General features: G+C 47.2%; 1 protein-coding gene across 1 annotated transcript in view; it reads left to right on the plus strand.

The window, feature by feature from the left end:
- Positions 1 to 11,036: 11,036 nt before the first annotated feature.
- The window catches only part of pla2r1 (phospholipase A2 receptor 1), a 73,679-nt gene continuing 67,650 nt past the window's right edge, over positions 11,037 to 17,065 (plus strand). Inside the window, exon 1 of the mRNA XM_078404618.1 lies at positions 11,037 to 11,193. Within this exon, the coding sequence (XP_078260744.1) occupies positions 11,037 to 11,193 (157 nt within the window). The remainder of the gene's footprint in view (positions 11,194 to 17,065) is intronic.

Genomic DNA, 17,065 nt, shown 5'->3' on the forward strand with positions numbered 1-17,065 from the left:
AAATAGTTATGGATAAAGACAGGACAGGCCCGCAAATTAAAATTGTGAATTGGGGCAAGGTCAACTCTGATGGTGTTAGACAGGAACTTGTTTGAGTTGATTAAATGTGGTTGTTTTTGGGCAAAGTATCGGCGGGAAAGTGGGATGCTTTCCCACAGTGGCACAACAGTTGAGTTGCTACCTTACAGCGCCAGAGACCCGGATCCGATCCTGACTGATGCGGGTGCTGTCTGTATGGAGTTTGTACGTTCTCCCTGTGACTGCATGAGTTTTCTCCAGGTGCTCTGGTTTCCTTCCAAATTCCAAAGACATGCAGGTTTGAAGGTTAATTGGCTTCTGTAAAATTGTTCCTTGTGTGTGGGAGTGATCATGATGATCGCTGGTAATGGTGGGCCGAAGGGCCTGTTTCCACACTGTAAGTCTAAACTAAACTAAACTAAACTAAACTAAAGTCTAGTCTTTAACCATTCAAGATTCAAGATTCAAGATAGCTTTATTTGTCATCCAATATTGGACGAAATTCAGTCACCCACAGTCCAACAATAAAAGCATTAAATAAGCATTAAAATTACACAACCCCAAAAAACTCCCAAAACACAGTCCAACAATAAAAGCATTAAATAGGCATTCAAATTACACAACCCCAAAACCCCCAAAACACAGCCCAACAATAAAAGCATTAAATATGCATTCAAACTACACAACCCCAAAACCCCCAAAAACACAGTCCAACAATAAAAGCATTAAATAGGCATTCAAATTACCCAACCCCAAAAACACACAAAAAAAGAAACATCCATCAAAGAAACATCCATCACAGTGAGTCTCCTCCAGTCCTCTCTCTCCTCACTGTGATGGAAGGCCACAATGTCTTTCCCTTCTCCTGCTGTCCTCGCCCGCAGTCAGGTTGTTGTGGTTGCAGGCCGCGCCGGACGGTCCACAGCGGGCCAAGCCCAAGGCGCGTCGCGTCGCAGCCGCTCCCGCAGCCTCCGAAGACGGCCGGCTCCGCTGATGATAAGTCCGATCCGGGGCGGGCGAACACGCTGCTGCTGCCGCTGTTGCTGCACGTCGGGGCGGTCGTGGCTCCTGACATTGAAGCCCCCGCCCAGCAGAGAAATATCCCGCGGCCATCTTAGGCCGCGCCGGACGGTGAAATGTCCGCGCCCCAAGCCCCGCGATCCGGGGTGGGCGAACCCGCTGCCGCTGCCGGAGCTCCCGATGTCGGCATCCACGCGGCCCGAGCCTAAGGCGAGTCGCAGCCGCAGCCGCAGCCGCTCCCGCAGCCTCCGAAGACGGCCGGCTCCGGTGATGGTAAGTCCGATCCGCGGGCTCTGCGAACCAGAGCCCTGGAGGCCGACAGCTCCAGGAGTTGGGCCGATGGTAGGCCGCAGCAGGAACGGAGACACGGCCCAGAAAACAAAGGTCGGGTCTCCGTTCGGAAGGGACATCTATTTACATCTATTTACAATGTTACAGTTCCCCCCCCCCCCTCCCCCTCCCCCTCCCCTCCCATCATACTACCCTGCCCACATTACTATAAAAGGTGTATTGTGGGCCATGTTGCAAGAATCCATCAGATTTAATTTTGCTGGAAGACTCCCATGGCATGTTTGGTTTGGGTTTGAGTTTGAGTTTAGTTTATTGTCACGTGTAACAAGGTACAGTGAAAAGCTTTTGTTGTGTGTTACCCAGTCAGTGAAAAGACTATACATGATTACAATCGAACCATCCACCGTGTACAGATACATGATAAAGGGAATAACATGAATAATGTTTCGTGCAAGATAAAGTCCAATAAAGTCTGATCAAAGATAGTCTGAGGTTCACCAATGAGATGGTTGGTAGTTCAGGGCCACTCTCAAGTTGGCGATAGTATGGTTCAGTTGCCTGATATCAGCTGGGAAGAAACTCTGACTGGAGTTGTGCGTTTTCACACTTCTGTACCTCTTGCCTGATGGGAGAGGGGAAAAGAGGGTGTGTCCCGGATGAGACTGTTCCTTGATTATGTTGCTGGCCTTGCCGAGCCAGCATGAGGTGTAAATGGAGTCAACGGAAATAAGGATGGTCTGGGCCACAATTCTCTGCAATTTCTTGCTGTCTTGGATGGAGCTCGAACCAAACCATGCTCGAGCTTCCTAGGGTGCATTTGATAATAGATGTGATCGAAGTTATGATGTTCTAGACCAAATGTTTCAAAGTGTCCTTGCTGGCTGAAAAAATAATTCTACCATCAAGTGCTAAATCCATAACAACATTTAAAAGACATTTGGAAAGATACATGGAGAGGAAAGTTTTAGAGGGATATATGGGCCAAACGTGGGAAGTTGGGACGAGCGTAGATGGGGCATCTTGTCGGCATAGGCCAGCTGGGCCAGAGGGAGACACAAAATGCTGGAGTCATTCAGCGGGTCAGGCAACATCTCTGTAGAAAGGGAATAGATGATGTTTTGGGTCACAACCCATCAGACTAAAGGGCTGAAGGGCCTGTTTCTATATCTGTCCATAACTTTGTTGGTTAGGGTTTTTTGAGTACATATTCTAGTACTTTTTTTAATATGATTTTGCTATTACCATCTTTTCTGACACTGAATTATGGGGAGAAGGCAGGAGAATGGGGTTACGAGGAAAAGATAGATCAGCCACGATTGAGTGGTGGAGTAGACTTGATGGGCCGAATGACCTAATTCTGCTCCTATAACTTATGAACTTATTAACATGAATTCTATGAACGCATGCAAAATGGTACTAGAAGGTGGTGAACCTTTGTGATTTGGTTGCAGAGGAGGATCTACTTTCTAGTGGATATACAATCATCCCACTCTTAAATCTCTATTCCTTTTAGACATCATCAGTATTGCTGTACCACCTGTTGTACTTGTGCGTGGCTTGACTGTACTCATGTACACTACTACTGATTTAATTGTAGAGCAAGCAAACAAAGGCTTTTCACTGTTTCTCAGTACACGTGACAAGACATTTTTTTCCTCAACCTAATCCTTGTACTAAATAGTTCCATTTTAATGCTCCCTGGTTTGAATTGAATTGATGATACATCTGGGAAACACGCCCTTCGGCCCACCATCCATGCCAACCATCGAACACCCATTCATACTAGATCTACATTATTCCACTTTCTTGTCCATTCTCTTATACTAGGAGCTATTTACAGAGGGCCAATTAACCTATAAACCCACACGGTCACAGGGAGAATATGCAAACTCCACAGACAGCAGCTGAGGATTGAATGCAGGTGTATGGCACTGGGTCCTCCAGCACTACCAGGAGGATTGAATGCAGGTGTGTGGTGTTGGGTCTTCCAGCACTACCAGTTGTACGGCTGTGCCACCCATATTTCTGATGCCTCCCTCTATTTATATCTCACACTTTATGCACGTCAGTTAGATCTGACTTGGCCACCTCTGTGCAAAAGGAAATGACCCCATCTATCCAACCTCAAGGCAGCAACCTTCCTGTTACCACCTCTGTAATCTTAAATGCAAACACATCTTTCCTTCAGTGTTCTGACCAGAAATGTACACAATTTTCAGTGTGGCCTGTTGTATAGAGTTATAGAATACCCTTCCTCCTCGTATTCTGTGCCTTGGTTAAAAAAGGAAAGCAATCTACATGTCTTTTTTAACTGTTAATCCTGCTTGCTCTTGGTATCAATGCTGGGCAAGGCTCTCTTGAGCATTCACCATTCAATGCCCTGCCATTTAGCCAAATGTGTTCCTTTGCTCGGTTGCAACTTCCAAAATACACTTCTCTTGATTAAATCCCACAGGTCCAATAGACTAGACCATCTAGACCACCTCATGCACTACAAGGAACATAGAACAAACAATAGGACAGGAACAAGACCCTCTGCCTACAATGTCTGTGCCAAACATGATGCCAAGATAAACAAATCTCCTCTGCTTGCACATGCAGAGGAGATTTCCGTGTACCTATTCACCTGGGTTTTTTTCTGATTATATTTCGTGCTAATGTGTTTTGTTTTGCACAGTCTTCTTTCTTTTAGATTTTTATGTATTATATATATGTAGAATTTGTTCTTTTGCAGAAAAGATAGATACAAAATGCTAGAGTAACTCAGCGGGTCAGGCAGCATCTCTGGAGAACTTGGTTCGGTGATGTTTTGGGTTGGGACCCTTCTTGGTTTTTTTGTGTGTGTCTGAGTGGATGTGCCTGGGATGCTGCTGCAAGCAAGATACTCATTGTACCTGCACCTCACCATAGATTTTAGACTTTAGAGATACAGTGTGGAAACTGGCCCTTTGGTTCACCAAGTCCACACCGACCAGTGATCACCCCCTTACACAAGCACTATCCTACACACTAGGGACAATTTACAATTTTTACCAAAGCCAATCAACCTACAAACCTGTATGTCTTTGGAAACTGGAGCACCCATAGAAAACCCATGCGGTCACATGGCGAACATACAAACTCTCCCTGTGTACGGACAGCACCCGTAGTCAGTATCTGGCGCTGTAACGCAGCAACTCTATCGCTGCGCCGCCTATATGACCTGAATATATTACGCAAAGTAAGGGATGTAACGAGGTGAGCACACTATTGATTTGTTAATGTAGTCCTGTTGTAAAGACGTGCGAGTTGTCTTAAGGAACGTTGATGGAAAAATATTAGGCTGCCGGGAAGCCAATTCTCCAAGTTATTTTCTTTTGCAGAAATGTCCAGATGGAACGATTTTAAGTTGCTTAATATTTTCCTCCATCAGCTTGCAGAAGAATGTTCAAAATAACATTACGTTTTTATAGCTTTGGAAAACATCGAGGGGAAAAATGCCAAAGTCAATATCTTTTGCCAGACAAGTTAGTTGCATTGACACTAAAGAATTAATTAATTCTTTGGTGGAAGTACTTTAAAAGCACACGAGTGACAATGTTGCGGATAAGTAGATCATGTGCCAAGTGATACTTGCCTGTTGCCCTCATCCCCTGCCCAAAATTACCAGCCAGGTCCATATTTACGTGGCCAGATGCAAGATGTTATGGCTACAGCATAGTTAAAGCCCTCTGCCACAACACGTCTTTGATGATCTTTGACAGCTTATAACCCTGTCTTTGGAGTGTGGGAGGAAACTAGAGCACCCGGAGAAAACCCATGCAGGCACACGGAGAATGTACAAACTCCATACACGCACCATCCATAGTCAGGAACGAACCCGGATCTCTGGCACTGTAAGGCAGCAACTCTACGCTGCACCACCATGCCACCCTATTCTTACACTCTTGTACTTGGGTATGTGTGGGCTTATGTATAGTAAGGTTTTACTGAACTAAATGGAAAAAAAACAAATGTTACTCTACCTAGGTACTTGTGACAATAAAGTACATTAAACCATTGGACATATGTAAATGATTCAAGACATTAAGTGAAGCAAAACGGTTTCATTTATTAATGCACTTCCCACTTTATCTATAATTTTTGTTGTAGGATCCCTTTGAAATTCATTGGACCTCTGTTCCTGTAGAACACTCAGTCAATGCAGGATTGGAGAGGCAATCATTCAATGTAGCTTTAGGTTTAGGTTTACAATTGTCATGTATACCGAAGTGTGTGGATACGACCCATGCAGATCAGACATCCCCAACATAAATACAATCAAGTCAAACTCAAGCACAATAGGCAGAATGGAGGGGGAGATACAGAGTGCAGAATATAGTTTGCAGCATTGTAGTGCATCAGTTCCATGGATAAGGTCACAATGGTCCATGCAAAGGTGAATGCTGGAGAAGTCTCTCAAAACTGAGTCACTGTATGTTCCTGGATTACATATAATTGTTTAGTTCAGTTTGGAGATACACCGTGGAAATAGGCCCTTCAGCCCACCAAGTCCACGCCAACCATCGATCACCCGCTCACTCGGGTTCTACGTCATCCCACTTTCTCATCCACTCCTTGCCCACTAGAGTCAATTTACAGAGGCCAATTTACAGAGGTCAATTAACCAACAAACGTCTTTGGGATGTGGGAGGAAACCAGAGCACCCCGAGGAAATCCATGTGGTCACAGGGAGAGACTCCACACAATCTGTACCCGAAGAAAGGATTGAATTTAGGTCACCAGCGCTATGGAGCAGCAGCTCTACCAGCTGCGCGGCTGTGCCACCTGTTGACAAGGTAAACTGGAGTATGAGTACAAGGCTTTTAGATAGGTGCATGGATATGCAGGGATTGAAGGGGTATGAATCATGTTCATTTAACTTGGTGTCATGTTTGGCATGGACATTGCGGTCCGAAGGGTCTGTTCCTGTGCTGTACTGCTCTAAGTTTATAATATCATAAGGAGGACATCAACTTCGTAGCAGTGTCGCAGCCAGAGAGATGTCAAGTATGTTATTGGGACCTGGGACCTGGGGCAGAGAGTGTTGCACAGAGCAGTGGCTTGTTATAGATATTTAAGTCAGCTCACGGGCTCGCCAGCCGCCTGTCACTTCTGCGGCGAGGAAGAGACCGTGCTCCATGTGTATATGGAGTGTGAGAGGTTGCAGCCTCTGTATGTATCTGAAGGGACTGCTCCTCAAGTTTTGGCTACACTTCAGCCCCACGCACCTGATATTTGGTCATCCAATATGGAGGGGGGATAGTCGGGAGAGAGGGTGGGATCCCCCTGTCGATTTGCTCCTGGGCCTGGCCAAGACGACCATTCACGGGTCCAGGCAGCGGGCAGTCAAGGGTTGTGTCCGAGACGACTGCCTGCCCCTCTTCCAGGCCTAAGTCCTTACCCGTGTGTCCCTGGAGAGGGAATATGTGGTGTCCACAGGAACTCTGGAGGCCTTCCGTGAACACTGGTCGCTGCAGGGGGTCAAGTGTGTCATGGATAAAAATGATAACGTTGTAACCTAATGACTGATTTATTGATGTTTGCAAACTAGGTTTAAGGTGAGGGGGGAAAGATTTAATAGGAACCTGAGGGGTAACTTTTTTACACAAAGGGTGGTGGGTGTATGGAATGAGCTGCCAGAGGAGGTAGTTGAGGCGGGTAATATCACAATGTTTCAGAAACATTTAGACAGGTACATGGATAGGAAAGGTTTGGAAGGATATGGGCAAAACGCAGTCAGGTAGGACGAGTGTAGATGGGGGTAAGTTAGTCGGTGTGGGCAATTTGGGCCGAAGGGCCTATTTCCATGCTGAATGACTCTATAAACTGCTGGGTAGTTTGGATCTTTCCAGTACTTTGTAACTGGGCAGCACGGTGTCACTGTGGTAGAGTTGCTGCCTTACAGCGCCAGAGACCTAGATTCGATCCTGACTATGGGTGATTGTACAGAGTTTATACATTCTCCCTGTGATCGCTTAGGTTTTCTCCGGGTGCTCCAGTTTCCTCTCACACTCCAAAGGCGTGCAGGCTTGTAGGTTAATTTAATTTAGTTTACTTTAGAGATACAGTGGGGAAAAAGCCCTTCCGCCCACTGTGTCTGTGCCGACCAGCAGTCCCTGCACACTAACACTATCCTACACACACTCGCGACAATTTACAATTTTACCAAGCCAATTAGCCAACAAACCTGAATGTTCATTGGCTTTGGGAAAATTGTAAATTGTCCCAAGTGTGTAGGATAGTGTCAGTGTATGGGTGATCGCTGGTCAGCATGGACTTGGTGGGCCGAAGGGCCTGTTTCCACACTGTATCTCTAAAGTAAACTAAAAGTGAATCAGACACTAAACTAAACTAAACTGTGATTATTGGAATAAAGTCTCCTTGTTAAAATCAGGATTCAGGAGGATTCCTATGGCCAGGAAGAGATTTGGAACATTGATCGTGGCCTGGTCAATATTAACTGAAAAAATAGCTTGGAAGGTTTATGGCCCTGTAAGCCATCTCATTGTAAACATCCCACAGTGATCTATCCCAGGGACAGAACAAGCAAATGGGAATGTTTTTGGAACTGACATCTTGAGAAATGGGCAATCTGATACATTGCAAAGCACAAACAAACACTCTGATAACTAGGGAAGCAAATGGCTGCAGTAATTGTGGAATGTAGTCAGGAGGAATTTGAAATGAAAGTCACAGATACTGGTGTGGATGAGGGGATCGGAATTACAGCTATGTAAACGGCAATAAAACACAGCAATGTCTGGAGGGTATGTGAGGAGAAGTATTTTGGGTTGAGCTGCAACAGCAACTCTAGAGATTAAACACTCAAGAAGAAGACACAAGGAACTGCAGATGCTGGTTTACAAAAAAGAACACACAGTGGTGGAGTAACTCAGAGTGGCAGGCAGCATCTTTGGAGGGGGAGAAGTTTTAACTGGAACTTGAGGGGTAACTTTTTCACACAAAGGATGATTTTGATTTTTTAATGAATGTTTTATTTATCCTAAACTTCCTGGGATTGTCGCATTTCTCCCTTGAAGGGCAACACCACTCGGAATCATTTACCAAACTTTGGCTCACAACCAGAGTGGCACAGAGGCACACCTGGTAGAGCCGCTGCCTCACAGCGCCAGAAAACTGGGTTCAATCCTGACCTCGGGTGCTGTCTGTGCGTGGAGTTTGCACGTTCTTGCCTGTGATCGCGTGGGTTTCCTCCCACATCCCCAAAACGTGAGGGTTTGTGGGTTAATTGGCCCTCTGTAAATTGCCCTCTAGTGTGTAGGAAGTGGATAATATAGAACTAGTGTGAATGGGTGATCGATAGTCGGAGTGGACACGATGGGCCAAAGTGCCTGTTTTCAGGCTATATCTTTCAGTCAATCAAAAAACGCCATGGAGACTGTTTCTCCAGCTCTTATGTATTCACCAGTCCTTTCAACCAACAATAGTCAGTCCATCAACAGCCTAGCAGCTCTGAAAATATCTCTGATTACTTCCCTCTCTGTTCATTTCTCCCTTCAAAAGATCTTCTTTTCATGTAAAGTAGGTTGTCATCATCCAGAGTAAAGCCCCTGTCGCTTTGCATTTGATGAACTTTTCATACAGTGTGTTGAGACCACTTTATACAGGAGGAAATCGTTAGCTTAGAGATATAGCATGGAAACAGGCCATTCGGCCCATCGGATCCACATTGACCATCGATCACCCATTCACACTAGTTCTATGTTATCCCACTAGCTCTATGTTATCCCACTAGCTCATCCACTCCCTACACATTAGGGCCAATTAACCTACAAAACCCGCACTTCTTTGGGATGTGGGAGGAAACCGGAGCACCCGAAGGAAATCCACATGGTCACAGGGAGAAGGTGCAAACTCCACATAGACAGCACCCGAGGTCAGGGTTGAACCCAGGTCTCTGGTGCTGTGAGGCAGTAGCTCTACCCGCTGCGACACTGTGCCGCCCCTAGTTTGAGTTATTGACTCAAAAGTAAGAAGGCAACACAGGAGAACAAAAATAAAACAGAAAATGTTAAACAAAAACTAAACAGATCTTCTCATGGACTGCGGGGGTTGTCTGTTCCATTGCACAGATGTTGTAGAGTATTCCCAGCACATTCTGTTTTATTTTAGGCTGTGTACGCTGCACTTTATCATGGGAACTTCAAACTTTGCTGTGCATCGCAGGAGGCCTCGCGGTCAGTATAACTTGCAAACAAGGAACTGCAGATGCTGGGTTATTTAAAAAAAAGACACCAAGTGCTGGAGTAACTGAGCTGGTCAGGCAGCATCTCTGGAGAACATGGATAGGTGACATTTCGGGTCGGGCCCTTCTTCAGACTGATTGTGCTGGAGGGGTGGGGGAGGGGGAGAGGACTATTAAAGAAAAGGGGCAGGACAAAGCCTGGCAAGTGATGGGTGGATACATAGATACATAGACAATAGGTGCAGCAGTAGGCCATTCGGCCCTTCGAGCCTGCTCCGCCATTCAATGTGATCATGGCTGATCATCCACGCAGTACTCCGTTCCTGCCTTCTCCCCATACCCCTTGATTCCGCTAGCCCTAAGAGCTCTATCTAACTCTCTCTTCTGAATGCATCCAGTGAATCGGCCTCCACTGACTGAGGCAGAGAATTCCACAGATTCACAACTCTCTGTGTGGAAATGTTTTTCCTCACCTCAGTTCTAAAAGGCCTACCCCTTATTCTTAAACTGTGGCCCCTGGTTCTGGGTACGGGTGAGAGGGGGGTTTTAATAGGCGGATAGGTGGAGGCGAAAAGACAAGAGGTATGAAGGAAGGATAGAAGAGTTGCGAATTGTGAAGCCAGAAGAAGGAATGTATGCGGAAGGGGAGGGGGAAGGGGGGAAAATGGGTATGTCAAGGTGGGGCACAGAGAAGATGGGGGGGGGGGGGGGAGGGTGCGGAGAGAGGTTTCGAGGTTTGTTACCTTAAATTGGAGAATTCAATGTTCATATCATTAGGTTCATTGGCTGGACAAGTTCAGGGGGCATAGTGTAGTTCAGGGGGCATAGAGTGTAGTTCAGGGGGCATAGAATGTAGTTCAAGGGGCAATGTGTGTAGTTCAGGGGGCATAGTGTAGTTCAGGGGGGAGCTATTTAATGTAAATGGGGGGTGTTTAATGTAGTTTCAGGGTGATGATTAATATAGTTCAATGGGCATAGAGTGTAGTTCAGGGGGCTGTACAATGTGGATTCAGGGGTGGTGGTATTTAATGTAGTTCAGGGGCATTGAGTGTTGTGCAGGGGTCTGGGGGCGTGTTGTGCAGGGGCATTGAGTGCTGTGTAGGGGTCTGGGGGCGTGTTGTGCAGGGGTCTGGGGGCGTGTTGTGCAGGGGTCTGGGGGCGTGTTGTGCAGGGGCATTGAGTACTGTGCAGGGGTCTGGGGGGCGTGTTGTGCAGGGGTCTGGGGGGGCGTGTTGTGCAGGGGTCTGGGGGCGTGTTGTGCAGGGGTCTGGGGGGCGTGTTGTGCAGGGGTCTGGGGGCGTGTTGTGCAGGGGTCTGGGGGGCGTGTTGTGCAGGGGTTGTGTGACTCTGGGCCGGCTGACTGACAGGCGGAGCTGGGCAGGAGGCTGCAGTGAGCGGAGTGAACACCCACCCACAGTGGTCTGGCTGGCTGTGAGCTCCAGGCTGCGGGCTCAGCGCTGCAGCAGCGGCCGGAGACGTGATGCATCCTGTCCGGACCCGGGGAGCGGTGTTGGTGTCCTGGGTGCTGCTGTGTTCCTCCTGTACTCACACCCTGTCGGACGAGGAGGTGCGGCGGGGCGCCCCGGACCAGGACCAGGACCAGGACCAGGACCAAGGCGACCTGCCCGAGCTGCTGGGTGGGTGAGCGCTGCTGAAATCTCGCCCCGTCTACAGGCGCTTGGGAGCGGGGACGGGACTGGCAGCCTGGCCGGTCAATGCAGAGGGAATGAGCAGCCAGACAGCTTTACAATGGGGACGGAGGCTCCGGTAGCGAGAGGGCTGCTTAAAGACATGACCAGAAGCTTTCTCATCTATTACTAAACACATTGCGCTTGGGCAGCTTGCAACCTGATGGTATCAACATTCAATCCTTCCATTTCCACCAGTGGGAGAGTCTAGGACCAGAGGGCACAGCCTCAGGATAAAAGGAGGTAGCTTTAGAAAGGAGATGAGGAGGAACTTCTTTAGCCAGAGGGTGGTGAATCTGTGGAATTCATTGCAGTGGAGGCCAAGTCAATGGGTATTTTTAAGGCAGTAGACAGGTTTCCTGATTGGCATGGGTGTCAAAGGTTATGGGGAGAAGGCAGAAGAATAAGGTGGAGAGGGAAAGGCAGATCAGCCATGATCGAATGGCAGTGTAGACTCGATGGGCCGAATGGCCTAGTTTTGAGATTCTATGTCTAAGATTTATGAGGATGTTGCCAGGACTGGAGGGCCTGAGTTGTAGGTTGAGGTAAAGCAGGCTAGGACTTTATTCTTTGGAGCACGAGGATGAGGGGTGATCTTATAGAAGTGTAAAAAATCATGAGGGGAATAGATTGAGTAAATGCAGTCTTTTACCCAGAGTAGGGGAATCGAGAACCAGAGGACATAGGTTTAAAATGATTGGAGAAAAATTTAATAGGAACCTGAGGGGTAACTTTTTTACACAAAGGATGGTAGGTTTAAGGAATAAGCTAGTCGAGGAGGTTGTTGACAATGGACAATAGACAATAGGTGCAGGAGTAGGCCATTCGGCCCTTCGAGCCAGCACCGCCATTCAATGTGATCATGGCTGATCATTCTCAATCAGTACCCCGTTCCTGCTTTCTCCCCATACCCCCTGACTCCGCTATCCTTAAGAGCTCTATCTAGCTCTCTCTTGAATGTATTCAGAGAATTGGCCTCCACTGCCCTCTGAGGCTCTGTTATAAAAGCATTGGACAAGTACGTGGATAGGAAAGGCTTAGAGGGATATGGGCCAAGCACAGGCAGGTGGGATGAGTGTAGTTGGGGCACGTTGGGTGGTGTTGGCAAGTTTGGCTGAAGGGCCTGTTTCCGCTCTGTCTGACTCTTTGACTCCATAATTTCAAAACTCAAATTGAGATTGTTTACTGTAATATGTGCCAAAATGAACAATGGAACCAACCTACTAACAACCTCCTCCCCTGTTTTCCCCCCATCGCTTCTCTGTGCCCCATCTGAATTTGTACCTATTTTTCCTCTTCCCTCCCCCATACCCTTCTGCCTATATTCCTTACTCTGGCTTCACAGTTTGTTCCTCCTTTATCCCTAACTCAAAAATGAAAGCGACAAAGTGCTGGAGTAACCCAGCGGGTCAAGCCACATCTCTGAAGAACGTGAATAGGTGACTCCAGAGATGCTGCGTGACTTGCTGAGTTCAACACTTTGAGTCTTTTTTTGTAAACCAGCATCTTGTACCTTCTGTGTAGGAAAGAATTGCAGATGCTGGTTTAAATCGAAGGTAGACACAAAATGCTGGAGTAACTCAGCGGGACTGGCAGCATCTCTGGAGAGAAGGAATGGGTGACGTTTCGGGTCTTCAGCCCTTCAGCCCGAAATATCACCCATTCCTTTGCTCCAGAGATGCTGCCTGTCCCGCTGAGTTACTCCAGCATTTTGTATCTACCTTCTGATACCTTCTGTCCTTTTGTCTCTAAACATTTGTCTGTGTGTGTGATATATGAAGTTGTATTTTTAACAGTTTTTGTTTAAACATGCCCTAATATAATTGTGCGAAGTTTTAGACTTTAGACTTGGACGCGGAAAAGGCCTTTCGGCCCACCGAGTCCATGCCGACTAGCGATCACCCTGGATATTAGCACTATCCTACAAACTAGGGACAATTTACAATTTTACTGAAGCTAATTAACCTACAAACCTGCATGTGTTTGGAGTGTGGGAGGAAACCGGAGCACCCGGAGAAAACACACGTGGTCACAGGGAAAATAAACTAACTCTGTACAGTCAGTACCTGTAGTTTGGATTTGAACCCGGGTCTCTGGCGTTGCAAGGCAGCAACTCTTCCGCTGCCCCACTGCAGTGCCCCCAATGGGGTTTGAACTTCAGAGCAATACATTTGTTTATTCTTAATTGAATGTATAACTGGGATTGTATTTATCTATCGTTTAGTTTAGTTTTGTTGCGAGATACAGCATGGAAATGGGCCTCGAGTTCACGCTGACCATCGATCACCCATTCACTAGTTCTATGTTACCTCACTTTCTCATCCACTCCGTACACACTTGGTGCAAGTTACAGAGGCCAATTAACCTACAAACTCGCACATCTTTGAGACGTGGGAGAAAACCGGAGCACCTGGAGGAAATCCACATGGTCACAGGAACAACATGCAAACTCCATACAGATCGTGCCCGAGGTCAGGATTGAACCGGAGTCCCTGACGCTGTGAGGCAGCTGTTCTCCCAGTGCAATGCCACCTCAGCATCCCTTTTGTGTAGCTGCTTTTAAAAATGGCAGTCTAATTCAAAAGTAATCTGCCGGTAATCTCAAAGCAAAGCTCCGCTTCGTGTCATTGAATATCAGACTATCTTTGATCGGACTTTACTGGACTTTATTTTGCACTATACGTTATTTACGTTATTCCCTTTATCCTGTATCTGTACACTGTGGATGGCTCGATTGTAATCATGTATTGTCTTTCTGCTGACTGGATAGCATGCAACAAAAGCTTTCCACTGTACCTCGGAATGAGCTGTCAGAGGAGGTAGCTGAAGAAGGTACAATAACAAGATTTAAAAGACATTTGGTATACAGATAGGAAAGGTTTAGAGGAATATGGAGCCACATGCAGGCAAATGGGATTAGCTTGTAATAAGCTCACCCTCAGCCTTCTGCACTCCAAGGAATAAAGTCCTTGCCTGCCCAACCTCTCCCTATAGCTCAGACTATCAAGTCCAGGCAACATTCTCGTAAATCTTCTCTGCACCCCTTCCAGCTTATGTTGCATGATTCTGGTATTGAGTTACCAAGGAATGATGTCTGGAATTCTTTGTGGATTTCCCACATATAAAAAAAGTTTTTCGGATTTTAAAGATTAAAAAAAAAGATCGTATAGAGGTACATAAATCATGAGAGGAATAGGGTCAAGAGAGTTTCATTGTAATATGTCCTGAAAACTGACGAATTAAATTCTTACTTGCAGCAGCGTAACAGGTCGGTAAACTAGAAATGCAGTGATTTATTAATGGTGAATGAAAGTTCTATGTTCTAAGTGGATAGGCACATGAATGTGCAGGGAATGGAGGGGTATGGATCATGTGCAGGCAGAGGAGATTAGATTAATGGCATCAGGTTCACCACGGACATTGTGGGCTGAAGGGCCTGTTCCTGTGCTGTACTGTTCAACGTGTGTTCTATGGAAGTGTGAGTGAATTTGGACATTTATTTCATGGGAGAGTAGAATTAAAAATATTATTTTCATTTAATTTGTGAAGTGGACTTGAACTAATCAAGTGTTGGAAAGTTGCCAAACATGACGGTAAATTGTTTCTGAATAAATGAAGATGGGTGATAACCAAGGCGGCACGATGGCGCAGCGGTAGAGTTGCTGCCTTACAGAGACCCGGGTTTGATCCTGATCTCGGGTGTTGTCCATGTGATGTTTGCACGTTCTCCCTGTGACTGCGTAGGTTTCCTCCGGGTGATCCGGTTTCCTCCCCCATCCCAAAGATGTGCAGGTTTGTGGGTTAAATGGCTTCTGCAAAATCGTCTCTATGTGTGTAGGATAGAACTGATGTGAATGGGTTATAGGTGGTCGGTGTTTGTGAGTGTGTTCATTGAGAGGCACTCAGGTATATATATAAGTCCTTTATTAGCGGGTCCTTATAGTACAGATGCTGGCTTCCATTACCTCCAGTCCCCAACAAGATTACCCAGCTAACACCAGGATAACACAGTACCAAACCCGGCCTGAATTACGGACCGGGTGCACAACAGTAAAACCAGACATGGATCTACATCCCCCTTCTTAAGCATAAGCCCCCCAAACTAGATAAAAGTATATAAAGCCACTACAATATGAAACAACTACAACTTACAACTTACCCCCATCCTAATACAAGGGATGAAAAAACAACTACGACAAACGCTAAGCAGAGGAGGATACAACTCGAGTAAGATAAACAAAAGGGGAACGGTAACGACCGTAATTAACCAGAGTCCATAGCAAGTGTCTAGCCACAGTCTTGGTACTTGGGATTGGGCTTACAGACCCGTCCTGCACGAGTACGATACAAGCCCTCCGCCGTATCCATTGTAGGTGTCAGCACCATGGGTGGTGGTTCAAACGGCACTGGTCTCGCAACGGCCTTCTGCACAGGAGACTGCACCAGTGAAGTCATGGGTGGCTGTGTAGGCAACTTTATGGGTGATTCCATCACCGGCTCCTTTGTTGGTGTTAAGACCAGCTTGTGGTCTGCCGACGCCTGGCCTCCATTGGTCTGTAACCTGCCATCTGCGACCTCCGTGTAGCCATGCGGACGCGGATGAGATGGCACCGGCTCATTCACCGGTAGAAGGTGTTTTCTGTTCCGCCGGTAGGTTCCTCCTTCCGATTGGACAAGATAGGACCGCGGCTCCTGGCAGGTCCCACTAACTACACCCAGACGATCATGACCCTTCTGGGTCTGCAGACGGACCGTCTGACCCCCCGACAGAGGCTGGAGAGGATGGCTAGACCTGTCGTAATACGCCTTCTGGATCTGCCGTTTATGTTGCAGCTGAGCCTGAACAGATTGGGGCTCGTGAACATGGGGCTGCAGCAGGTGTCTTGCAACAGGAAGGGTGGTACGAGTTTGTCTGGACATCAATCGTTGGGCCGGCGAACGCAATACCGGGTCACGTGAAACGTTACGGAGATTGAGGAGATCCAGGAATACATCAGACCCGGCTCTTCTGGATCTCTCCATGACCTGTTTGGCAGTACGGACAGCCCTCTCGGCTAGCCCGTTTGACTGTGGATACTCCGGGCTGCTGGTGATGTGTTTAAAATCCCAGCGCATGGCAAAGTCCTTGAAACACTGACTGGTAAATTGACCGGCATTATCCGACATGAGGGTGTGAGGAGACCCATGGACCGAGAAATGTCTCGCCAGTTTTTGAATTATCGCCGCTGAGGAAACTATGCGGAGCAAATCGATCTCGAACCATCCGGAATAGGAATCCACCAGAACCAGATATTGATTGCCACGCCACTCACAAATGTCAGTGGCCACAGAGGACCAGGGTAAATCAGGAACTGGGTGCAGCAAAAGTGGTTCCCTTTGCTGATGTGGGGCCAAACTATTACACACTGCACATGATTGCACCCTCTGGCACATGTAGTCAGACATAGCAGGCCAGAAAAACATACTTTTGGCTCGCTGAACCGTTGCCTCAGCGCCAGGGTGGCCCCTATGTATTGCGTCAAAGTACTGCTGCCGTAGTGAGGCAGGGATCACCGCCTTGTGGCCTTTCATAATGACCCCGTTCTCGATAACCAGCTCATCTCTAATGGGGAAGTACGGTTGTACAGAGAATGGTACCATATGCGATTTGCTCGGCCAACCGTGTCGAATGACGGACGCAAGCGACTGCAACGTGTCGTCCTCTGCCGTGTGTACCACCAACAATTCCAAACAAGACGAGGGGAGATGATCGACCATCATTACATCAAAACAATCCTTCTCGGCAGCATGCTCGTTAGAGGTCTTCCTGGGCGCACGGGAC

Source organism: Rhinoraja longicauda, chromosome 8, assembly GCF_053455715.1.
Source record: "Rhinoraja longicauda isolate Sanriku21f chromosome 8, sRhiLon1.1, whole genome shotgun sequence".
Classification (NCBI taxonomy): domain Eukaryota; kingdom Metazoa; phylum Chordata; class Chondrichthyes; order Rajiformes; family Arhynchobatidae; genus Rhinoraja; species Rhinoraja longicauda.